We start from the raw sequence: 25,653 nt of genomic DNA on the forward strand, positions 1-25,653 counted from the left end.
TGGAAAAACACAGAACAATAATAACCGTCCAGCACGATTGAGCCCAGGCATCTGTACTACTAAAGTTAAAAGGAAAGATGGGGAGTAGGATTATAAAAGTATTTTATAGTGGGATCTTAAATATCATACATTTCAGAGGGGAAAGAATTCAACTCCAGTCCTTGGGGACAGTCTTGTTTTTTGTTTCAACCGGTCTACTGTACACATAGAGTAGTCTGGAACTACAGTTATTCCGAAGTCACAGGATATCCGAGTACTGGAGGGCACATATATAAAAAAAAAAAAAAACCTGTTACAGATCCCAAAGGACTGGAACTACTCAGTCTAATGAAGTGTCTGGTTTTATTGTACAGAAGATAATTCAATGCCCAGAACATTAGGGTTTGTTATAAGTATCAATGGTTTTTCATAAGTAAACAAAAAAAGAGATAAATAGACTGTTAGGTACAGGTATAATTTAACACACTCGTATGCCTATAAAAGTGGTGCAACTGGCATGGGGGCTGTTTTCTTACATCGGTACGCATTAAAGACAAAGCAGATATGTGGTCACGTCACAGAGTATGGAAATTGTAGGAGTGAGAGAGAACAGGACAGCGCAGCTGTTTACAATATCACATGGCTCCCCTTCGCTGTGCAATAGTGATTGACAAGCCATGCCTGTAGCTTTGACTTTTAAATGATCAGCTGATCCTCCCTGTACACCAGCTCCTCCTGAAAGCACCAGGATGCTGCAGATTGAAACAGAACACCAAGCACTAGTGCTGATCACATTAAGTTGCAATTGCTTTTCCTTTATAATTTGATACATCCAACACCCCTCTCTGTACTTGCTCTTCCCAGGAGCAGCAGGAACGTCACATGCTTTCCAGGAGGTGTAGCAGCGCCTTCAGATGTACATAAGAAGATGCACCCAATCTATTCAATAGAGACAGCTCAAAAGCACAGTATTTCTCATTGACACTGAGGGGTAATTCACCAAGAAGGAATGTCTTTCATATGTAATTTGTCTCTTAAATCATAAATACTCTCTATATTTGCAGCCTTTTCCTTTTTTTAACACCAATTTAGAATGGGTGGTGGGTTATGTTTTAAATCAGATGACAAGACTGATGCACCCTATTTATCCAAACCAGGTAATCCTCAACATGGGCTGTCTTACTCCCATTGTACAGTTTAAAAAAATGTTCAGTATCCTTATAAATATCTATGTATGGGTATCTGTAAAGAAACACTTTAAAAACAGTTCAGTTTGTGTATTTTAACATGAAAACTGGAGCGGTAGCACACCTTCAGAGCTAGAACCCAGGTAACACTTCCCCTGGTACCTGAAACAGGTAAGGGTTTCATCCTTGCTTCAACTTGACACTTCAGTAAGCAGTAAACACTTCCCTCTGCCCAGTCCACAAGAGATTTGAAGGGACAAGAGAAAGAAGAGATGGACCAAAGTTTTACCGTTTAAGTCAATAAAAAAATATCACCTGGGTGCCACAGAGACAAACCAAGCCTTGGGAAGCTTTGCTACAGCTTGTCTATAATAACGTGGAAGTGTAAGGACTGACTGTGTTAGGTCAGGGGGGGGTAACGTCCAGATTTTAAAGGTGATCATTAAATAAGGATAGTGCTTCCTCATTGTTTTACAATCTGATGATTCATTGGGCCACGGCAACAGTTAATGGACATATTTTGGACCCACGCTGTGGCAATTCCATGTACTGTCCAATTCTTGGGAGCAGTTACACTGAACTCTGTGACACACACCATCTTACAGAGTACACCAAGCAATTATTGAAAAAAAAATTATATTTTGGAAGAACTCACTACAGAAGGTGACAATTTCCATTACATGAAAAATATACATCAGTATTTTGTCTTTGTACATTAGGCAAGAAAACTGCGGTAGTCCATCAGAGCCAGAAAAAAAAAAGGAAAAAAAACACACCAACAAAAAAAAAAAAAAACACACACACGCCGCACACACCAGCATCTGCAATACCAAACCCAGAAAAAACCCAAATGAACCCAAATGAAAACCTAGTTAAAGCATGCTTTACAACCCTACCACACCACAAAAACAAGCTCAGAGAAATAATTTTGCTTCAGCAGCTGAATGGGCTTCTGAGGGCCCTTAATTCACTTTGACATTTAAAATTAACAGATGCAAATGATGCATCACAGGAAGGAAAACAAAATGAAACATTATTGCTACACCAAACATCTTTAATTACCTGTTTTCTTGCAAGTAAAAAAAAAAAAGGATGCGTAGCAATTTCTATTGGGCTTTGTATGTCCATTTTTGTTTTATGCAGAGTGAATTACCATGCAATTCAACAGGAGGCACTTCTGAAAATAAAATAAAAAAAACCACAGCTCTTATGCAGCAGCACCACTGATCTGAACCCACAAGGGCAGCTCTGAATTCTCCCATCGGCAGCTCAAGGCGTAATCCAGAGTATGGAGTTGGTAAACCCTATGCCATAACATGAGCACCATGTGCTTAAAACACAAATATTAAAAATGATGCTTTCTTACTGAGTTTTGCATTTCATTTTGGGGGGGGCTTAATTATGGCAAGCCAAATTAAAGCTTGTACCCCTACCCACAAAGGCAATTTTAAAAACTCAAAGCTCAAGCCAGGTGAAACTTTTTTTTTCTCATTTCCTTATTAGAATTGTATGCTAAGACAGATTCTGCCAATTTCCAGCTACAAGGCTTGCTTTTAAAGTAACCTTTAATAGAACTAAATGCACCAAAAAAGGGGAAAACAATTTGACTAAAATCTTGGAATTTACATGATTCTTATTCTATACAGAAGCGCCATTTCATTTGCTACTGTGTGTGTCGCTGGATGTCTATGCACAGTTTATATATTACCCGGTTCACGTTTGTGCTATGTACAGGTCTTTACAATTCTTCCTGAAGGTTGAAGCAGTTCATAGGACTTCAAAAAATTGCAAAATCTTTAAGTTGGCACTTGTTAGGCTCTTGACATCATTGGTGACTGGCTTTGCGTTCTATTGCAGCCAGTCTGTGTGTTTGCCAACTTTTAGCAACGACAAGTCCGGCAATAGGTGGGTAGAGTGCAGGAAAACAGTGCCATGTTGTTTCTCAGTTGGAGACCTGCATCAAAAAGAGACCCAAAATAAAACTGAATCTTTACAGCAAAGTTTGTGACCAAGAAACACATACATACAGTATATGAGCCAAACTATTAAGTTCATAGGTAAAAACAATCTCAATACATTTAACATGATGATCCAGTTACATTACTAGCAAATACTGTACAAGTGCACAAATCAGCAGCTTGACCTGCATTTTAAATTTGGATTAGTGTTCCTCATACCAGCAGTATGCAGAATTCTAAAAGTCACTGTTGCAGTATGAAGCATACTGGTGGAATACTACCAGAACATCCAGACATCCACACCAAACTTCATTTGTTTACGCGGGGTTTACACCAATGCACGTAAATTACTAGAGCTCGGAATTCTACGAGGATGGAATGTTCCACATCATGTAAACAAAATATGCAGAATATGTATTCTATATACGGCACACTGTAGTATGCAGAACACCAAGCTCCTGTAAACATACTGAATAGATCTATAAATCATATTATTCTGAATACAAAAACCACTATGCAAATATAGATTTTCTCAATTAGATTACAAACCTCCAGTCAAATCAGAGCCAAGCTTCTTAGGCTTCCTGAAGTACAAGAGCCCTTTTCAATGTCCACTAGGCTGCGTAATCTTTTCAGTGGAGGCCTAGTCCCAGTCACAAGACCTAGGATTATAGACCCAAGATAGGGGTCAAAGTCTATTTTTACCTACCCTGAAAAAAGTGAAGCTACTAGCTGTTGGGTAAATGTCACTCGAAGGCAGTCTCTTGGCTTTTTCTTACACAGCGAGCAACTTTCCTTTTGAATTCTCCATTTCGGTCTTCCCTCCATTCTTTCTGCAAGATCAATTTCAAATAATTACAATTAATCTATAACTTTAAAAACTCAATCATAAAATACAGTACTTGGTAATAATTTACTAATACTAGTTTAGGAAGAACTGTAATGTACATTCAACTGTGTGTGTGTGTATATATATATATATATATATATATTTTAATCAAATCAATTCACATAACATTTGTAACCATCACTCCATTGAGCTTTATTATGAACACAAAATGTTTAGCTTTCAATAATATGAATAACTACATAAAAATGCATTTTAAAACAGACACCCAGTTCAATCATTTTAAAGACGTGTCTTTAAAAAGCTGTTGCTTTCATTCAGCTTGCATGGGTCTACTGCCAGTAAACCACAGATTAGGCTCTTACCGCTGCATCTACATTTGCAGGGGAGTCTCCATTGGGATCTGCCAGCATTGAAATGACACTTATCATGATGGTTTCCACTGTGTGAATAGGAAGCCAGCGTTCTTCTGGCTTCTCGTAACCATATTTATCTTCACCGGGCTCGTGCAAAATGGAAATACATACATCGCCGTTCTTGTCAACTGAAATAAAAACACACAACACATATAAAAGACAATGCAGTTACTTGTAGTGATATTAACAGTGGTACCTTTCCTACTACAGTAGCTGCAGAAGGAAAGACCTATTCTGAAATGAGTGTGACCAGTCATGGAGTAAAATGACCAGTACTGCTCATTGCCAGGGATAAATGTAATGACCATCCCTTTTGAGAGATTGGATTTCCTAATGAATACTTTTGCAGGTGGAATATTTTAGAACCATTTAAAAAAAAGCATCCACATTCCATACAAGCACAGCTTGTATCACAACAAGTCCGGTCTAATTAAATCAAGCAACAAATGCAGTCAGTTTACTGCATTAGTGAAGAGAAGGCTGATCAGTCAAAAGGTCATAGAAACTAAAGGAAGTCTCACCGTTCGGATGCCAGATCTCTGTAATGAATTTCATCTTTGGAGGCCTGAGTGGATAGTCTTTGGGGAACGTGAGATGAGCCTTGAACACACCACCTTCACTGTAAAAGAGCCAAGTATGTCAGTGCAATACATACCCCACGCCACGGCCATTAGTACAGAGTAAGAGCAACGACACTTTGTTATTTACATTCATTTCTGTCAATGAGTTTGCTAAAAAGAACCTCCACTTAGCAAAATTACAACAACTTCACACTCCCTTCCCTACACCACGGATCAGCTTCAAACTTGTTTGCAAAACACTATATTCCAGTTTGGTCAGGTTATAATTTACTCAAACACTGAAGCCTTCTCTCCTAACACCACTTACTTTATCATCTTCGCCTGTGACAATGCAATATCAATACTCACTACAAGGTGTCAGGAGGGCCAATAATGAGAACTTCCCATCGGTAAAGATCGTTGTCGTCTATTAACCCTGCCGAGAAACCTTCCACAGGATTTTTGTTCAGTTCTGGAATGAAAAGGAAAGAAATACTTAGACACAAAACTTTAAAAAAATCATAGTGTTCTAGTGCAGACATGTAGAACACTGCAATGTTAAAGATACTCACTCACACAATAGATTCTGTGTGTGTGTGTGTGTATGTATGCATTACATTAAGTTAAAAATGTATATTTGAACAAAGCGTGTGGTTTGTATCACACAATCTAACAGATCAGAAACAGATGCATCCTATTACAGCACTGGGGGTATCACATTTTCCAGCAGTAAAGGAGTTAAAGCAGGTAAAACTATATTTGAGCGAATTACTTTTGTTTTGTGTTTTTCACTGCACTATAAATAAGCAAACTGTAATCTGAGCCCGGAAGCCTGAACAGAGTGCTGCCCAACAGTAAGGTCAAAGGTGTAGAGAACCGGACACCATGCAGAGCCTGTGATGCAGTCTGTATTGGAGGGCTGCGTTTGGGAGGGTTGTGAGTGGGCTGCTACAGAGGAAATGAAAGCAGGTATTGGTCTTGAAATGTTTAGACTCATAACCCTGGAATCTCAACTTCCCAAAGCACATGAGTCAGTGAGTGACTCGGAATCATTTCCATTAATGTTCAAACAGTAAGAGGGGGACTGCTCCACAACTGGGACTTCTGTGTTTGGCTGAGTCACAAACACAGTCAGTCAGAAACAGCATGTTCACATCCAATAGGACTGTTGCTTCTTATACTGACCCTCTTTAAACCATCCTTACTAGAGGAGTATTAGCTCACATTATCAATGCTAAAAAGGTAAAACGATACAGTACATATCAGAAACGTATAGCAGTCGTAGGACTCCACCAAAGTGGTGTGCAATATTGACCATGTACCCTATACATTATAAATGTAAAATTCAAAAAACCTTAAGATTGACAACCTGGGCTAATCAATTTAAACCCCGGTATCACTAAACAGAACTTCAGAGACACACATTTTTAGGGGATGGGTACCCCAAAAAAGTTTAAATAAACAGTTCTGGCTTTGTGGGTTCTAAATGCAGCCTGGTTTATGAGTTAGAATTAACTAAGCCAAACTGACTAAACCCAAAATGCCCAAGTACTGAATTTCAGACACATAGTGTGTGTTTCATTATTCAGCACGTACATGCATGTCAATGCAGTGAAATATACAGGGAAACAGCCACCTACAGCATTGCATCACTGCAGCAGTTGCAAACTAAAACCTACTCATGTCACCACACACCCAGATTGGTAAAGTCTTTGCTCATCAATATGCAACTCAGTAAGTTACAAAACTATTTTTTTTTTCTTTGTTTTATTTGTTTCTTACACGTGGGGTTAAAAAGTTTTACCATGTTTAAAAGTGGTTAAAACGACATGTATGGTATTTGTGGTTTGAATTTTAAGACACTAGCAGGAAGACAGATTTTTATTTATTTATTTATTTTTTTTATAGAAGAAAGCATCAATTGCTTAACTTAAAAAAAAAAATAACCAAAGTATAAATTACCGATTTCAACTGTGAATGCATCAACTGGTTAGGAATGGCACGAAATCCCTAGCGTGCCATTTATTTCAGCCAACTGCTACTAGTATTATTAAAATGGCCTGCTACTGTACTGTGTATGCAACATAAATGTTTTACCTCTTTCTCTCTTGCTTAAAAGTATGGAGTCTTAACTGAGTTTATCTGAATTAGCTAAAAATAGGTTCCGGATTTAAAGTTGTTTAAAGCAGCTTAAATTCAATTGCTTCAGTGAATGAGGCAATACAACTGGAAAATGACCAAGCAGACAGGTAAGATACTGTAATGTCTGCATGTCTTGCTACCTGATACAGTGCAAACCTAGGAGGTTTGGTTTTCTAAAGTGTAATGAAATCCCTACCTGCTCTTAATAGTTCTCCCATCTTCATTTGTTGACACAGCACTAGCTAAAAAGTTTAAATTGACCCCAAAAAATTATTTATGATATTTCAAATACAAATAAAAAAGGGATGTAAAATCTTCAATTACAATTCAGTGCACAAAAGCACGTTTAATGAATTAGTCATTTAGCAGACGCTTTTATCTAAAGCGACTTACAGAGAAGAGGGGGTGGACTATGAATCTACAAGAGCCTACAACTCTTTCTGTAGCATTGTACAGTCATCACTGACTAATCGGGATACTGGTAAAACTGGGATTTCTGCTTAAATGGGATACAGCTCTGGAAGACGGTTCTTCCCAATGCTATTTATGGGGTTTTCATTAAGAAGTCACTTCATTTAATTGGGATACAGTATTTTCAAATGATGAATGAAGATTGCTTTTCAGAGCAAGAGTGCAGCGAGTATGTGATTGCACTGTGAATTGCGTAAACCACATTGAACTTGAAGGAGGAGGAGGAGGAGTCTGCTGTGGTTTCTCAGGCTGCTGCTGCAAAGAAAGTTGGCGTGTCAACATCGCAGGTGCCTCGCCTGGTGATAAGATGAGATTTCATTCTTTTCCATTTCATACAGAAATAAAAAACAGCAATTAATTTTGTTTACGAATAAACAACATTGACTCGTATTTTAAATGATGTATTTAACATGTAATCATACTGTGATTTCATTCTTTTTCTTTTCATGAAGAAACAAAAAAGTGTGACTAAGGTTGTCTCAAATGCCTCTCGTTTAATTGGGACAGCCGCTTATTCAGGATATTTTTCCTTCTCCCGAGGCGTCCCGATAAAGCGGAAGTCGACTGTTCTTGAAATTTGGCTTTAATACTTGTTCTATAGAGGGGGGGATAGCTGCACAACTGAGCACATGTTTGAAAATATCCTCCGTGAATAACACAGATGACTATCATATTTGTTAAAAATGTCCATACATATTTAATCTGTTTTGTACAGGGTCCTTTGTTCTAGTAGGGAGCTACATTATTGGCAATGTTTGATGTCAGCCTTGATTGAAGTATTGAAATATATTCAAGCACTGTTGTTTTGGGTGCCGCAGTATAATATATAGCCAAATCCCAGTCAATAGTATCAGACAATATTATCCAGTGACCCAATCTGACCTCACATGATTCACCGATATCCTTACACCCTGCAATGAAAAACACTGCCTCTCTCTAGACATATTCGGTTCATATAAAATTGAACAGATTCTTCTTTAAAAGCAGTGGTCAGCATTGACAGTTACAACTTCACAGAGCAACACTGCTAAGTGAACAAATTCCATTTACAGAGTATTCCACAGTCACCGTCTAATTATCAAATCTGACATACTGCCTGGAAGCTTAATTAAAAAAAAAAAAAAAATCATTGTCAGCTAAAGGTATTTATTATTTGTATCTATCACAGACGACAAAGCTCCCCCAATACCATCATGTAACAATGTAATGGTATGGCAGTAGCAACAATGGGATGTGCATCTTTACTTGATTGCTTTAGTATACACTGACAGTGATATACTGTAAACTCTTACATTGTGCCAGTGCCTTGAAATACTTCCTCATGGCCAATAATGTGAAATAACTTGTATGAAATGACCATGCAAATTTCCACCAAATATGGGCACATGGATAACCTTAAGGTCTTTTGATATTAAGGAATGTCCACACCAAGTTTCAGAGGTATGGAATGTGTATACCAAGTCCTTGTCACCAGTAGAACTATAAACAAAGATATAACAAAAGAATACTGTGGAGTCACATATCCCCCCTGACCGTTTATCCACCATGATCAAGCTCTTCAGCTTTATTATTGAACAGAGAAGATTAGTTCAGAGATTGGAGATCCCACCAAAGTTTTCATACACTGTGTTCTATGTCCTCCGTGCGCTGCCATTGCTGGTAGTGTCACGTGAGCTGTTCAGTGTGTCGATATGTAAATAAATCCTGTTCGCCTGCGGGGGACGTATCAACTTCAACCTCTGTCTCGGTCTCCACCTGTCACTCAGAAGTGAATGCACACACCCACACGGCAGACGGCTACCCTGTCACAAGCATTAATACCCTGTATCTTTCTAAACAAGGGGTTTATGGGTGCTCCCTAACAAAAGCTAAATCTCAAAACAACAACTGTGTGAATATAGCAATTGTTACAGCTGTGCATAATGGTATTTAAAAGAGGATTCATTTAGCTGCCTTTTTACATATCCGCCCTTACTCTGGTCCCACCGCAGTCGAATATATGTGACGGATAACTGCACTACAATACGGAGAGACTGCATTTGTTAATTAATAATCTCTCAGCAATAATCAACACATTATTCAACAACTGATAATCAGTTCAAGAGGCACTAGAAAACACAGCATTCAAAACAGGAGCATTCACTATTTCTTTTTCACAGACACAAATGTAGAAAGGCTCTGGGGGTGCAATATGTCTAGTCTATCAAGGGCCAAACGGCATTGTTCAAATATCTGACGGTGCTTGAGAATTTTAAACTATTAGCCATTTCATCACAGCTTGACAATTGAGCCTGTGAGTGCCACATAACAATGGATTTGCTCCAGGAGTGAAGATACCGTTTCATTGTGGTTTACCATGGGACATCAGCCAGACAACAGTGGCAATAAATCCCCCAGACAATCTAGACTCAAAACATTTGTTGTGAAGCACAATTTATATATGCACCCCACTACAATAAAATTGCCATCCAATCTGAAAAATGTTAATTTGCAGTTTTAAACAGCTAACAGACCTACCTATGACCAGCATATAGCGATAGCATAGAAAAGGACAGCCTGTCATTCATTATCAGGTCAACACACATAACGGTGTCATAACTTGACAGAGATCTTCTGGCATTATGTTAATTATGATACAGCAATTACAAAATGTTTTCACTAAACCACTAATGCCCAAACGAAACCCATGGTAAACACAATGGAAAATATGAGCAATGGCTCGCCGAGGTGTATGACAAGGGCCTAGGAAGCTATGAACACTGAGCCGTACAGAACATTTTTGTCCCGTAAAACAAATGCGATGCAGGTTTCGAGGGGCTCCGCACTTAGACCAGTGCAGCACATGGGAGTTTAAACACCACAGTGCGCATGCTCGATGAAGCCGGGCCGTGTCAAACCGAGCCGGATCCTTCTGGCTGTCACTCAGCTGCCCTGCTCAGAAGAGGGACAAAGAAACGAGGACAGAGACCCCACGACATTTTCTATAAAGTAGAAATAATACCACGAACACGGCGTACTGCTCTAAAAAACGACACCGGCTTGTGTGTTATTAATACCCCTATCACCCCGCACCGCTCACTGCATAGCTCGCTGGCAATAAGTGACACTCTGTAGACAGTAAACAAAGGATGAAATTATAGCTATGAAAATACTTTTAAAAAACAGATATGAACATTTTACACTAACTGCTGCAGAAACGTCTTACATAATCCTAACATGCTGAATACAGAAACGGAATAATCTAGAAGCGCACCAGCTGGCCTGTCACGTTAAATAAATAATACTTAGAAGAGTTTATAGTGGTACTAAAACAGAAAGAATATAAACCAAACTACAACATGTTATAGGCCCAAATACTCCTGTCAAAATATCCGCGACTGCACCGTGCAGGACGAGAAGTTGAAACAGCTGAATATTTCTATACCGCTTCTTCCGTTAACACGCGAAAAGCTTTACTGCAGTAAAAATATATATTACTGGAGAGAGAGAGAGTGACAAAAATGGGCCAACTGGAATTAGCTGTAAAAACACATTTTGTTTGTCCTATCAGTGATTAAATTTACCTGCCAGTTGTCTCCTCAGTAAAAGCGCTGACTGCGGCTCCGTCATGTTTTGTAGTTATGATTTTAAAACAATTACTAAGTAATTAAAACGGGTACATAGATTGTAGCAATTGATCGAAACGTTTTAAATACCGAGACGCACAGTCTCCCTCTTTTCCTCTCGACTCTCACAGTCAGTTTTGTGCAACACGCCAGACAATCCGCGCAGGCGCACCAATCCCAAAGGCGAGAAAAACTCGACTCGGCCCGACGTCATGTAGAACGTGTGGTGGCATGGTTTCCTCCATGATGAGAAGGTCCAAGCGGGCATCGAGCTCGCCATATTCAGTAGGTCAATTGCAGCTGCTATGCTGATCAACCTGTGCTGAATTTAATTGAAAAAAATACAAATAAAACACTTTAAACGGAAATGTTGTAATTACCAAGGCTATCATTTTCTTTAACTTTATTTTCACTCTGGTGAACAACATATATTATTATTATTATTATTATTATTATTATTATTATTATTATTATTATTTTTTATTTCTTGGCAGACACCCTTATCCAGGGCGACTTACAATTGTTACAAGATATCACATTATTTTTACATACAATTACATTATTATTATTATTATTATTATTATTATTATTATTATTATTATTATTATTATTATTATTAATTTATTTGGCAGACTCCTTTATCCAAGGCGATTTACAGGTGTTACAGGGCAGTACAGGATTACAATGCAAAATCTTCATGTGTTACGGTTAATAAGAGCACTTTTAAAGCCTAAATATTCTATAACATTTTAATAGGTTATTATATGTCAATGCCACTAGGTGGTGCAAGAATACTGATTACCGTATACAAGTTTAAAGTGGGGCATGATTGAAAAAAAAAAGGTTAAGAACCCCTGTTCTAAAGCAATCCCTTGTTAATGAAATACCGTGAATTACACATATGGGTTCATTTGTACTGTAGGGTTATAGTCAGATGTAGCAACAATCTGTCACGTGCAAATCAAATCAGTGTAGTCATCAGTCAATCAATATGAGGTCAGGCATCACTTCAATGTGCATCTGCTATGAAGGAGTCAAAGAAACCAGAAATAAAGAAGTCGTGTGACAGAAAACTTTCACGAGACTGTGCCGATGTGTTATAATAAGGAACTGTTCAAAGAAGCCAGCGCAGGGAGGGAGAAGAAGGGAGCGTTGTTAATTCAGTAAGAACTTCTCTCTTAAAGCTTGAGGAACATAGTCCTTTATTCTCTCTAAAAATAATAAACACTTTGAGATCCTGTGCATTGAAAAACATAAGAATCAAACTGCAAGCCTAGAGGATTAAATCTGCTGTACCGGTACATAAAATAACTTCTGCTTTGACTGTCTTGCTTGAAAGAATATTCAGGAGCTTTGTGCACAGGGTTCTGCTACATGGCCCTTTTAGTTCTTTATTGTGCTTCTCTACAGACTGACTCAATCTAAAATCACATGCAGACACATGTTATAGGGATACTTCATAGCATGCTTGTTTCCCTGTTTAATGTGCTATTGCATGGGTTCCCTGTTGCTGTTTAAACTCCCTTTTTTTAAACCACAATTTCAGAGGGGACAGACATTCCAGCTGCACACCCTTATCATGTTTTTCAGTGACTGACAAGGCATAAGACAGCAAGCCTAGTAAATAATTAACAAAGCAGAAACAACACTAGCAAAGGTCACTGATCAAGGCACTAGCCAAACTGTTTTGTCGATTTCTTAACTCAAATGAGAACAAGTTTAGTGAAAACCAAAGTTTTCATGAGCTTTTAATATCACAAGTATCAGTAAGACTTTTTAGTGGCTTGTGGTCAGACTGTGTTGCTGTGCCTCCATCAGCTGGGCGCTGCTGATGAAGCAAGATATGAGTGCTTCCTGTTCTCTTCTGAGTTGAGCTTCTGCCTGCCTTGTAGAAGAGGCTGCAGGGGTCTGTGTTGCTGATGGAGAACGAGAGAGAGGGTATCCGAATTGAAAGCATGCAGGGAGGGACAGGCTCAGCTCCAGCAGCGCGCCACACTCGCTCGTATGGGTCAGTGGGAGACGATGGACCTGATGAAGAGGGACCCCCAAGAAAGGTCCAGGAGGAGGTCAAAGTCATTTCAGCCACCAGGTCCTACCTCGCTGTGGCAGTACTGTGTTACATCAACCTGCTCAATTATATGGATCGCTACACGATTGCTGGTAAGTCTGAATTTTATTGATCAAAATCTGAATTTTAGAGTAATTGAACTTACAGGGACACTGCAAAATTATAACAAACATTTATTAAAAAAACACTTTTTTTGTGGCAATATGTAGTTCAATACATAAATGCTATTGCTATCCCAATCTATTACCTGTATAATGAAGTCATTTCCCCGATCGCTCTTTCAGGCGTTCTCTTGAACATCCAGAGTTACTTCAATATAAAAGACGGTGATGCTGGTTTACTGCAGACAGGTTAGTGTAATGCAATATATTTAGCTAAAAGGGATACAACAGAAGGCTTTTGTAATTCTTAATGCGTTTCTAATGGTAAGATTTTACATACAGTATATGCACGCCAACAGGAGGTTCTGCATGAGTTTTTTTTTTTTTCTCAATATTTATTTCTGTGCTGATGAAAAAATATAAAAGCTGTATTGGTAGCTAAATACAATAATCCACTGTACATGGTAAGCAGATCTCAAGCCTGCCCTGGACTGGAGGGAGCACCCTTTCTCTTAGGGGGTGAGGGAGGGAGCAGTTCAGTCTCCATGCCTCAAGCCTGCCCTGGACTGGAGGGAGCATCCTTTCTCTTAGGGGATGAGGGTGGGAGCAGTTCAGTCTCCATGCCTCAAGCCTGCCCTGGACTTGAGGGAGCATCCTTGCTCTTAGGGGGTGAGGGAGGGAGCAGTTCAGTCTCCATGTCTCAAACCTGCCTTGGGCTCGAGATATCACCAATTTTCATAGAGGGGGATGGAGCAGTTTACCTCGTTGCAGGATGGATAGGAATTGAATGACTCGTGTTTTTAGCAGTGCTGCATTGTTCAGAATAATTCAGAGTGTGTTCTCTTTGCAGTTTTCATCTGTAGCTTCATGCTGCTGGCCCCTCTCTTCGGCTACCTTGGTGATCGCTACAACAGAAAGTGGCTCATGGTGTTGGCAGTGTTTGTCTGGACTGCGGTGACTCTGGGAAGCTCTTTCGTCACTCAGTCGGTATGGCAACCCTGGTACTTTCCAAGCAAATTGTAGTAAAGCACAGAGAAGGCATGGTACAGCATAGGCAACCATGAGGAGTATGGGACAGCACAACGGAAAGAACAGTCCTCCCTCGATATTTCATCATTCGATAACACGCACATTCGCTTAATTCACTGTTAGTGCAGGCTGACAGTAAATTGTACAAGTGTTCTAGTGTACTGTGCAAAATACCTTCACTAAATCACTGTTTTCAATATTTCACCATTTAGTTTGACAGCTAAATGAAGAGGGAGCAGGAATTAATGATGCATTAATAGGTTTACCCAAAATGTACAGTATAGTAAACTAGCATTACCACCCTTTTTATATAAACACACCTGCATATCCCTAAAGAGTAAATTACATGACATTTCTTTTTGGTTTCAGTCACTTACCTTATTATGATGCGTGCAATTCAATCATTATCAAATTCTTTTATTGATCATTGACTCTAGCCTGTGTTAAAGTTCAGTCGGAATTGTCTTTCTCCTTCGTTTCCTTATTCCTAGTCACGAGAGACACAGTGAAGCTCAAAGAGTAAATTAAACATCAAGGCTCTTGCTCCAGAGGCCTTCTTCAGTTCTGTATTCAATCTAGCGCTACAGGAATGAGCTGAAGAGGTGAAGAGGTGAAAAGGAAAGATAGACTGTTATAATGATTTGTATTTTCATGACAGGAATATGCCACTGAAAGTACAGCACTGTGCACATTGATTAGAACACCCCATAGCTTCTGTAGTTTTGATTTGTTGTGCATATGAAATCAAACCACTGGAACTGGAAAATCTTGGAAAAATCTGAGTCTAATTTAATTGATGACTTTAATAACCCACTGTGGCAATGTGCCCCGCCCCTGTGTGCATTTGTGTGTTGTATGTTGCATGCGTGTGTTAATGTTGGTGTATAGAGATGGCTGCACGATATATAAATGGATGTGTGCAGCACGAGTTATTTAAGATGTAATTGTATTTAAGCACGAGGATTGCACATCACTTCACGTGCATTTAAAGTATTTAATATGTGAGCACGAGGTTGCACGTAATTAATTCATGTGCTGGGATTCAAGTGAATAATTAATTAGTAATTGAATCCCGGCACAACAGTATATATAGATGCACGTTTCATTCACTCGGGGTTGGGTGTTCGTGAGTGGAGAATGGGTGAGAGAGAGAGGAGATAGATTATTAGGAAAAAACAATTGCTACAGCGTGCTGGAAGTGCCAGCACGGTACTTGTTTAACGTTCGTCCACTTGTTTTGTGTGTTAGTACGTTTTGTTTGTCTGTTTATTTTGGCTCAAGTGCCATGTCCTGTTTTGTGTTACAACCTTTTTATTTTCTGTTCTGTCTGTTAATTGGGCGTGATCACACGCTCAGCTTCACCAAAACCCCAAGTCTCTGTGTGTGTTCCTGTTTTCTGGTCTGACGTCACCCACTGCAGCCGTCTTTGTGACACCCACACATGCAATTCACTTGAAATGGTAAGAGAAAAGGAACACAGAGTCACAAATGGTCATGAGACTTTTTAGAAGTTGTTTAAGATGCCTAATTAAAGAACAAAGCGGTCTAACATTTTCACACATGAGTGCCTGTTGTTTCTATATCACTGATTACTGACCGGAAATTGAAATTCTCACACCCATGCAGGTTTATAAAGGATATAAATGACAAATCTTGAGGTGTTCTAATACATTTGCACACGATTGTATTTATTAAAAAAAAGTAACAGTATTTTCAGACAGCTAAATTATTTTGAACCAAAGGGTGTCAATACTTATGGGCTCCACTGTACTGTATGGTGACTAAGGGGAACAAGGAAATTAAAGTGAAAAACAATTACCTTCTTAATGGTAGTCTAGCCATTCAGCATGGTGGAAGCAACAAGCACTATGCCATGGTGAATAAGGGACCCAGCATGCTTCTCTTTCAGCACTTCTGGTTGCTGGTCGTGACTAGGGGACTGGTGGGGGTTGGAGAGGCCAGCTACTCCACCATCGCCCCCACCATTATCGGGGACCTCTTCACTGGAGCTCTGAGGACGTGGATGCTGTCTCTCTTCTACATATTCATCCCGGTCGGAAGGTGAGGATCTCAGAGCTCCACTTGATCAGGAACACAAAGAGGAAACGTTTAGAACTATTTAACACACCTGAGGGATAGATTCGGCCAAGAGCAGTTAGCTGTTAATTATTTATTTATTTTTCTATTCCTGTTTATTAAGTAGAAATGCCGCATGAATGAAAAGCAGTCAATTAGCTAACTATAAAAAGTTTTGAACGGCAAACATCCCAAAAGACTACATGTGGTCAATGTCAACCAAAAATCTGCACAGTGGCAAACAACTATCCTCCCTATACAGCTCCTTGCTCACTGTACTTGGGTTACTGTAGATGAATATAATCTGCAGCCGCCAACTTCCCATAGTCGTCATAGGTAGTAATAGAATATAATAAAAGGGAATTTGGAACAGGTGTGCTTCATTTTCAGTAGGTGCTTTACAACGAGTTAATGTTACAGATTCCTTCCTATATCACAGTGGCCTGGGATATATAGTGGGATCTAGTGTGGCAGACATCACTGGAGACTGGCACTGGGCACTCAGGGTGAGAGTTTCATAAAAATCACTTTTTAATTTAAAAAGCCACACACAGTAATAATAGATAGGCTAACAATAGGTTTTTTCATGACCTCCCCCTGCTGCAGGTGACTCCCATCCTGGGAATGGTCGGGATTGTTCTGCTCATCGCCCTGGTGCCTGAGCCGCCTCGCGGTGCCGCTGATTTCCAGGGGGAGGCGCTAAAGGAGAAGACGTCCTACTGGGAGGACATCAAGTACCTTTTCGCCAAGTGAGTGAGCATGCTGCTGTAGCTACAAGCAAAATAGGGGTCCACGTTGACACAAGAAAACTATCTCATATTAGGGCAATTGATTGGCTGGGGATCTGATAGGGGCTTTGTATTGGTCCCACAGTTTGCTATATGGTAAAGGCACAGCAATGTGTAATAAAGCACTGCGAAAGCATGGTAAAGCACAGAACAGTATGGTAAAGCATATTTTAAAAGAACTGGCCTTTCATGGTACAGGTATGGAAAATGCATGGCAAAAAGGTTAAAAATAACTATGCATTGCATTTACCATGGTGATTTTATAAGGGTACGTCCAAATTAGCATTTGAATAACGGATTTCATTACATTTTGTACCCCCTCTGTGGCCTTGTTTTTTTTAAAAGCATCTACAACATGGTGAAAAAGTTGGTATGCACATTGCAGCCGAGGTGTAAGGAAATGCCTTGGTTGTTATTGCCCCTGTAGATTGCAAAAGATGACTACACTTATGATGGCTACTTCCTTCCTCTAACCGCGGTGGCTTCCCACACAATGCTAACATGATACAACACGTGCATTCGAGTTTACCACATGAAAACCATTCAGCATTGCTGTGCATTATAGCATTTCCCTAAAGCTCTCAAATACTCCACTAAATTTCCTTAAGCACAATTCAAATTTAAATCCAGCTTACATGTCAAACGTACATCAAAATAAAAAAAACCTCAGCCCTTGTAAAAGTTTTCCCCGGTATTTTTGTAGTTTTACAATGCTTTTCACATGATTAGACATGGATTTACCATCATTTACTATGTTTACTTATATGCTTTACCACAGCTCGCTCTTCTTTACAATGTTTACCTAGGCTTTACCATACTTTCACTATGCTTTACACTTTTCTATGCTTTTACTATGGTAAACTTTTATAAGGGTAGAATGAATTGGCATTTGAGCCTATTGAATTGAATAGGCAAGGGCTGGACGCAAACCATATGGTTCAAAGATGAACATCTTGCAACTAAAGAGTTCTATAGTCGAGAGGCAAGTATGGGTCTGATGCTGATATCAGTGTTATTAACTAGAAGGCGATCCATTGCAAATCCCATTACAAGGAAAAACATCAAAGCCTGCTCTATTCTATTTCTGTTGGGTTTCCAGTAGCAGGCCCTCACTTTGCAGTGTTTGTCTCACACAGCCGCAGTTTCGTGTTGTCCTCGCTGGGCGTCACTGCCATGGCCTTCATGACGGGGGCGCTGGCGTTCTGGACCCCAGTCTTCCTGTCCCACGCTCAGGTCCTGCAGGGAACTAGGGTACAGTGCACACAGGAGCCGTGCAGCAACACAGACAGGTACAGCCTGCGCTGGCTTCTCATTCTGCAGCAACACAGACAGGTACAGCCAGCGCTGGCTTCTCATTCTGCAGCAACACAGACAGGTACAGCCAGCGCTGGCTTCTCATTCTGCAGCAACACAGACAGGTACAGCCAGCGCTGGCTTCTCATTCTGCAGCAACACAGACAGGTACAGCCAGCGCTGGCTTCTCATTCTGCAGCAACACAGACAGGTACAGCCAGCGCTGGCTTCTCATTCTGCAGCAACACAGACAGGTACAGCCAGCGCTGGCTTCTCATTCTGCAGCAACACAGACAGGTACAGCCAGCGCTGGCTTCTCATTCTGCAGCAACACAGACAGGTACAGCCAGCGCTGGCTTCTCATCCTGCAGCAACACAGACAGGTACAGCCTGCGCTGGCTTCTCATTCTGCAGCAACACAGACAGGTACAGCCTGCGCTGGCTTCTCATTCTGCAGCAACACAGACAGGTACAGCCAGCGCTGGCTTCTCATTCTGCAGCAACACAGACAGGTACAGCCAGCGCTGGCTTCTCATTCTGCAGCAACACAGACAGGTACAGCCTGCGCTGGCTTCTCATTCTGCAGCAACACAGACAGGTACAGCCAGCGCTGGCTTCTCATTCTGCAGCAACACAGACAGGTACAGCCAGTGCTGGCTTCATCCTGCAGCAACACAGACAGGTACAGCCAGCGCTGGCTTCTCATTCTGCAGCAACACAGACAGGTACAGCCAGTGCTGGCTTCATCCTGCAGCAACACAGACAGGTACAGCCTGCGCTGGCTTCTCATTCTGCAGCAACACAGACAGGTACAGCCAGTGCTGGCTTCTCATCCTGCAGCAACACAGACAGGTACAGCCAGTGCTGGCTTCTCATCCTGCAGCAACACAGACAGGTACAGCCAGTGCTGGCTTCATCCTCCAGTAACACAGACAGGTACAGCCAGCGCTGGCTTCTCATCCTGCAGCAACACAGACAGGTACAGCCAGTGCTGGCTTCTCATCCTGCAGCAACACAGACAGGTACAGCCAGTGCTGGCTTCTCATTCTGCAGCAACACAGAAAGGTATAGCCAGTGCTGGCTTCTCATCCTGCAGCAACACAGACAGGTACAGCCAGTGCTGGCTTCTCATTCTGCAGCAACACAGAAAGGTATAGCCAGTGCTGGCTTCTCATCCTGCAGCAACACAGACAGGTACAGCCAGCGCTGGCTTCTCATCCTGCAGCAACACAGACAGGTACAGCCAGTGCTGGCTTCTCATCCTGCAGCAACACAGACAGGTACAGCCAGTGCTGGCTTCTCATCCTGCAGCAACACAGACAGGTACAGCCAGTGCTGGCTTCTCATCCTGCAGCAACACAGACAGGTACAGCCAGTGCTGGCTTCTCATCCTGCAGCAACACAGACAGGTACAGCCAGTGCTGGCTTCTCATCCTGCAGCAACACAGACAGGTACAGCCAGTGCTGGCTTCATCCTCCAGTAACACAGACAGGTACAGCCAGTGCTGGCTTCTCATCCTGCAGCAACACAGACAGGTACAGCCAGTGCTGGCTTCTCATCCTGCAGCAACACAGACAGGTACAGCCAGTGTTTCTTTTCAGTCTAGATTCACCCTAGTTAGTTGCCCCGTTTTCACTTTTCCAGCCTGATATTCGGAGTGGTGACGGTGGTCACGGGGATTGTCGGGGTTGGTATTGGGGCAGCCATTGCCAGGCGACTGAAGAAGAGCATGCCTGATGGGGACCCCCTGCTCTGTGCAGTGGGCATGCTTGGCTCCGCCCCCTGCCTCTATCTGGCCATGGTGACAGCTGACAAAAGCATCGCCACCTCTTATGTAAGTAATTCAGATTCCTAGCTGGTTTAGTGAGTGAATTGGACCAATCTGGCTTGTGCAAGTGTGTGATGGTCTCAGCTTATACAGTATTACTAAATTCAATCAATTACAGTGTAATCATTAATCTGTCAGATTCTCTGGATAATTAAAAGGCTTTGCTTGTCACATTGCCCGTTTTATAAAGTAACAGCCCAAGCCTGACTCTTCCTGCTCTTCCGTTCCTCTGTTGAACAGGTGTTCATTGCTCTGGGGGAAACCCTTCTGTCTCTGAACTGGGCTGTTGTAGCTGATATTCTTCTGGTGAGTTAATATGACACACAATAGGAAGCCTCATAGACAATACTTCATAGACCATGGAAATAGTCATGTACAGTGGCTCATTAGGGACATAAGATAAATGGTCTCTTAACATTTCAAACACAGTTTTCTGTGCTGTGGCACCTCCTAGCTTTTGCAGGTTTAACATCCAACACTGCACTGCAGCTGTTTGTAATGGACTGGACTGCCCATGTCTTTCAGTATGTTGTGATACCGACCCGACGTTCAACAGCAGAGGCCTTGCAGATTACAGTCTGTCATCTCCTTGGAGACGCCGGGAGCCCCTACCTCATTGGAACAGTGAGTCAATGAATCCAATCAGCTGGCTTCAGGTCCTTAGTGACGGGGATCAGGTCTGGTTCTGTTCAAATCTCAAGCTCAGATCCACACTAATAGGCAGGCTTATAATTCTTGTAATTGTAGGATGTTCTACACCGTGTTGACTGGTGGGTCCAATGTTGAGTCGTATAAGCATCCTACTTTTAAACACCAGTATACGTTCTCTTTTTTTAATGTATGAGAAACCTGACAATTGAGGAAACAGCGACATCTAGTGGAGACATTAAACTGTGCAATGTCTCTGAGCGCTGTGCTGCCTGTTCCATAGCTGTAGAAAAAGGTTTTCAAAACAATCGTCAGTACAGAAGTTTGTGTGCCAAAAAAAGGACAATAGATACATATAAAATGCAATTACCAAGGTAACTTCTACAGTCAAAGACTATCGCTAAGACAAATACAGAATACATTGACAAAACCAACACTCAAGTACAGGGGCACTGGAACTAGGGATGCTGGAGGTGCGGCAGCACACCTGGCTTTGCATGGCTTCCATCATATACAGGGGTTACAGTTTTGTTCAATGGCTTTCAGCACCCCCACTTTAAAAATGGTTCCAGTGCCACTGCTGAAGTGGTTCCATTGTGTTTTAAAGTACTAATAAAACAGATAGTCTGGGTTTTTCACATTATCGTACAGTATAATATTAACATGATCTAACCCACTGTCTGTCAGATTTTCAACCCGCGAGACTCAAGTCAATATTTGCAAAGTATGCAAAGCCAAAACTCAAGCACTAGGAAAGCAGTCAGCAGTCCACAGGCTGCAAGGAATTGAAATCTGCTTTCAACAGATACAGGGAAAACAATTCAAACTCAGTGTTGGAGCACAGAGGACCACTTTGGATTTTGAAGTACAAAAACCACCCCTGGTGTCTGAAGGTCATTTTCTTTTAGCACATGTGAGAGATGGTCACCAATCTGCCTCTGATAACGCTTCCCCTCATCATGCCCTATCTCTGGGCAAAAATAAATATATCGGTTCAATTAATTTCAAATTTGGAAGGTGTAGTACTCTTGCCTGTGACCTCCTCAAAACAGCTGAGTGAATTTCCTTGAAATATTAGTGAGCGATTACCCTGTGCCTTTACCCTGCTGAATCTATTTTGGGCCAGATCCAATCAAAAAGGACTTGACCATATATATTTAGTTTTTTTGTTTTGTTTAGAGTAGGCCAGTGCTTGTGTCGACACTGAAATAAAACTCCTTTCTCTCTTCAGATCTCGGACTCTCTCCGCAGCAGCTATCCCGACTCGTACTTATGGAAGTTCCGGAGTCTGGAGTACAGTTTCCTGCTCTGTCCTTTCGTTGGGGTTTTGGGGGGGCTGTTCTTCCTCTTGACGGCTCTCTACGTTGAGAAGGATCGAACAACAGCTCGGGAGATCGCTGCAGGTAACAGCCAACAGCCTGCCGTGGTCAGCTGAAAACGAAAACCCTCAAACCCTCAACGAATCCAGATTGATCCCGAAGAAATACAGTGAAAAACTGGTCCACCCTTTATCTCAGATCATGGAACTCAATATGCAGTATTTTCTTTGAAAAGGATTCTCCCAGAGAGCTATGGGAGACTCTGATACCCGCAGACCACTGTGGCAGTCAGGGCAGCATCTTCAAAACATCCTGTTGAATTGGAAAGCTGAAACACACAACGATAAGATACTGTTATAACCAGTGTGTTAACTATGCTGTGATTGTATTTTTAATTTGTTAGATATGAACATGAGGTGTTAAGCACATATTAGCACATTTTTGTATGTGAACATTGAGGAAATAGCGACATCTAGTGGAGATTAAAGGACTGCTAACCATTTTCTCATCTCTCTTTAGGACTAACAATATTGCCCTCCTTGGATGTTTGTTTGTTTTTTGATACTTTAATTTGGGATATGCACATATTTTAAATAGAACATTATAGATGAAAAGTAGTGTTATAGTTCAGGACCATGTGACCAACAAGCACAGGTGTCAGGATGAAGGACTTTACTATAGTGATGTATAAAATAGATTTTAAAACCTTAAATGTAATACATCACAGCTACCACTGGGTGGAGCTATTGCACTATAATTATACCACATAAAAAAAATGTTTTCTTTAAAAAACTAATTTTGAGGTAAGCCTAATTTAGTGGCGTTGTTTAAAATACAGTCAACCCAAATGGAATAAATATACTGAAATGTTTACATTAAGAAACCATTTCTGGCTCTGTAATAGAAATATATATTACTGGAATATATTGTATACACATTACGTGATTTATTTGGACCATGGCTTGTTTTTAGTGTGTTTTTAAAATACTTCAAAGTGGGCATTTTTTATTTAAATATGAATGGCCTCTGTACTGTGGATTGAGTGAGTTATTCCTATTGGTTGTGTTATGCCTATATCAGTGTTTTCTGTGCTTAATTTACATAAATGTATGACTGTGTATTATTTCATGTCTGATTGTCTTCAGCCAGGTCCTCCTGTATCTAGGAGAGTGGGGGCTTGGTGGGGTTGTAGTGTGTCCTCAGCTCCTGACCTGTCTGTATTCTGAATAAAAGCGCCTGTTCATTTTCCTCCTTCTCTCCTTCAAGGTTGTAATCCGCTACAATATATACTCAATAAAATGATTTAGAAATCGATGCATCATGGGTGGCATTCGTTAGCCAGCACTTTGATCTGTACTTAACACTGGCTAATAAATTACCCTCATTATATTTGGGAATGTCTATTATTATTTTACCTTAAAATCTTCATCAAAAACTAAATCATTATTCACAAGCACGACAGCAAAAACCTTTCCGGCTTTCTATTTATTGTAAAGAAATATTGAAGCTTAATAAGAGGCTGCTTTCTCATTCTTGCAGCACGAAAACAAGGGTAGTTTATTGAGAAGAGTTTTGCACCACAGGACTGCTGAGGTCGCCTTTACTTTAATTGATTAACTGATTACAGGAAGGAAACTGCAACCAAAAAAAACAGAATAAAACTTTGAACTCTGCCTGGCATTGCAAAGTGAACAGAGAGAGCTGCATTAAGGTTACAAAGACTTTGCAAACATCACCATCGCGTTGAATACATTAACCCAAAAAACAAAGTTAGAATGAAACTGCACACGAGTGGAACACAATCTAATCCAAGCCATAATCTTGTTTGCTGAAGTACATATATTTCTGAAAGGTCTTGAAATGTAATTTACATTTTTTATTACAAATATTTTATTGTGTTAGTCCCGGCATTTAGGATTTACAGTCAAGCTTAAAGTCAGGTAAAGGCAGATTGCAAACACATTTTTTGTTTTAATCTTTCTCTGCTTATTATCTCTCTGCTTCCTTCTTTCTTTCTTTCTTTCTCTCTCTCTCTCTCTCTCTCTCTCTCTCTCTCTCTCTCTCTCTCTCTCTCTCTCTCAATAGATTAACTGGCTATCAATTACCTAGTTTATCCCTCAGCCACATTCTGCAAGAGATTTCTTATACGCGAGGTCGACAGCCAATTTGTCAATAAATCATTAGCTGTCGACCACGCATTCTCACAGAGAAGAAAAGCAAACATCGTCCCTGCCAAACTACATTTAAACTACAAAAACAAACACAAATACATTTCAATAATAACAGTAAATAATAATACAAAATAATACAGGGGCGGGGTGTACCCCGTCACAGATGTTAAAAGTACTGTTAAGATATGATACCTATTAAGTTAATGGGGAATATTGTTTAAAATATTAAATTAGCTATATACTACAAACAGAAAAGGGATCTATTGAAGATAGATAATATATAATATATATATATTATATATTATATATAAAATATAATATATATATATATTAATCTTGGTATTTTAACTGCATTTATTTACATTGACTGAATTATGTAATATTTTCATCTGCGATGATGTAATTAATTTATATACTGACGTATGTAGTAAATATCCACTACACCACATTGGCTCTATGTTAATGATGTATTTCTCAGATGCACTGTTGCAGGGGGACGGGTTAATGGTTACACTCTGGTGTACAATCTGGGGTTGGGTTAGACATGTTTGAGAGCTCTGTTGAGGCTGTAGAGGTGCTTTAAAATTACAAAGTTTGAAATAGTCAACAGGATCTGAGGACTGAAACAGAAAAGGATGCAAAGTGAATCTAAACAGGAACACGTTAGTTAATTAGTTGACCAAAGTTAAAAAAAAAAAAAAACATGAACCGTATCCATGTCTCACATTAAATATTGTGTTAATCTGCTCTAAATATAATGGACAATTGGTCAGGAAATGTCTAATTTTATCTCTAATTCCACTTTCAATATTCTGGCTTCAAACCAATACAAAAACATCAACGTGACATGAACTGAGGCCAGAGGCCTGTTCAACCCTTCAGTGACACAGGGACCAGGCCCTCTCTCTGCGAGCTGGCCAGGGGCGTGGGGTGTCAGCAGGCCTTTATCTCTCCCAGGCCGGGAGCTGCTTTCTCTGCTGATAACTGCTGGGGAAGGATGTGAAGAGGAGGACACAGAAGCCACATCCTCTAGTTTTAAGTGCCAGCCAGCAAGGCTGCATTTTAGACTGCTTTTCACCGTGCAGACCACCGGTTCATGTGCACTTCTATTTGAACTAGACCACAGAAAGGTGTGCTACCATATTTGGTTGTACTGTACTGCAGCA

The 25,653-nt window shown here is 40.5% G+C and overlaps 2 protein-coding genes and 1 long non-coding RNA gene across 4 annotated transcripts; 1 reads left to right on the top strand and 2 right to left on the bottom strand.

The window, feature by feature from the left end:
- Nucleotides 1–1,783: 1,783 nt before the first annotated feature.
- LOC117429508 (ubiquitin-conjugating enzyme E2 G1) lies at nucleotides 1,784–11,348 on the bottom strand. The gene is made up of 6 exons (XM_034049044.3): nucleotides 11,124–11,348; nucleotides 5,317–5,419; nucleotides 4,909–5,006; nucleotides 4,337–4,515; nucleotides 3,834–3,957; nucleotides 1,784–3,120 (listed from the first exon to the last, which is right to left on the bottom strand). Exons 1-5 carry the CDS (start codon nucleotides 11,167–11,169, stop codon nucleotides 3,871–3,873), a joined length of 513 nt encoding a protein of 170 aa, XP_033904935.1. The 5' UTR covers nucleotides 11,170–11,348; the 3' UTR covers nucleotides 1,784–3,120; nucleotides 3,834–3,870.
- An 11-nt stretch (nucleotides 11,349–11,359) lies between these two features.
- LOC117429420 (protein spinster homolog 3-like) lies at nucleotides 11,360–23,626 on the top strand. Of its 2 annotated transcripts, none has more exons than XM_058998240.1 (12): nucleotides 11,360–11,450; nucleotides 13,058–13,325; nucleotides 13,518–13,583; nucleotides 14,185–14,321; nucleotides 16,273–16,424; nucleotides 16,879–16,945; nucleotides 17,046–17,188; nucleotides 18,364–18,516; nucleotides 20,166–20,355; nucleotides 20,590–20,655; nucleotides 20,875–20,973; nucleotides 22,229–23,626. In XM_058998240.1, exons 1-12 carry the CDS (start codon nucleotides 11,397–11,399, stop codon nucleotides 22,430–22,432), a joined length of 1,599 nt encoding a protein of 532 aa, XP_058854223.1. In that variant the 5' UTR covers nucleotides 11,360–11,396; the 3' UTR covers nucleotides 22,433–23,626. The 2 variants fall into 2 exon arrangements, with proteins under 2 accessions (XP_058854223.1, XP_058854224.1); XM_058998241.1 differs by lacking the exon at nucleotides 11,360–11,450 and adding an exon at nucleotides 12,087–12,463.
- Nucleotides 14,315–18,466, bottom strand: LOC131700518 (uncharacterized). Its single transcript, XR_009308392.1, has 3 exons — nucleotides 18,341–18,466; nucleotides 16,183–16,444; nucleotides 14,315–15,814 (listed from the first exon to the last, which is right to left on the bottom strand). It is a non-coding gene; the product is annotated as an uncharacterized LOC131700518 (long non-coding RNA).
- Nucleotides 23,627–25,653: the final 2,027 nt, after the last annotated feature.

Source organism: Acipenser ruthenus, chromosome 24 (assembly GCF_902713425.1).
Source record: "Acipenser ruthenus chromosome 24, fAciRut3.2 maternal haplotype, whole genome shotgun sequence".
In the NCBI taxonomy this organism is placed as follows: domain Eukaryota; kingdom Metazoa; phylum Chordata; class Actinopteri; order Acipenseriformes; family Acipenseridae; genus Acipenser; species Acipenser ruthenus.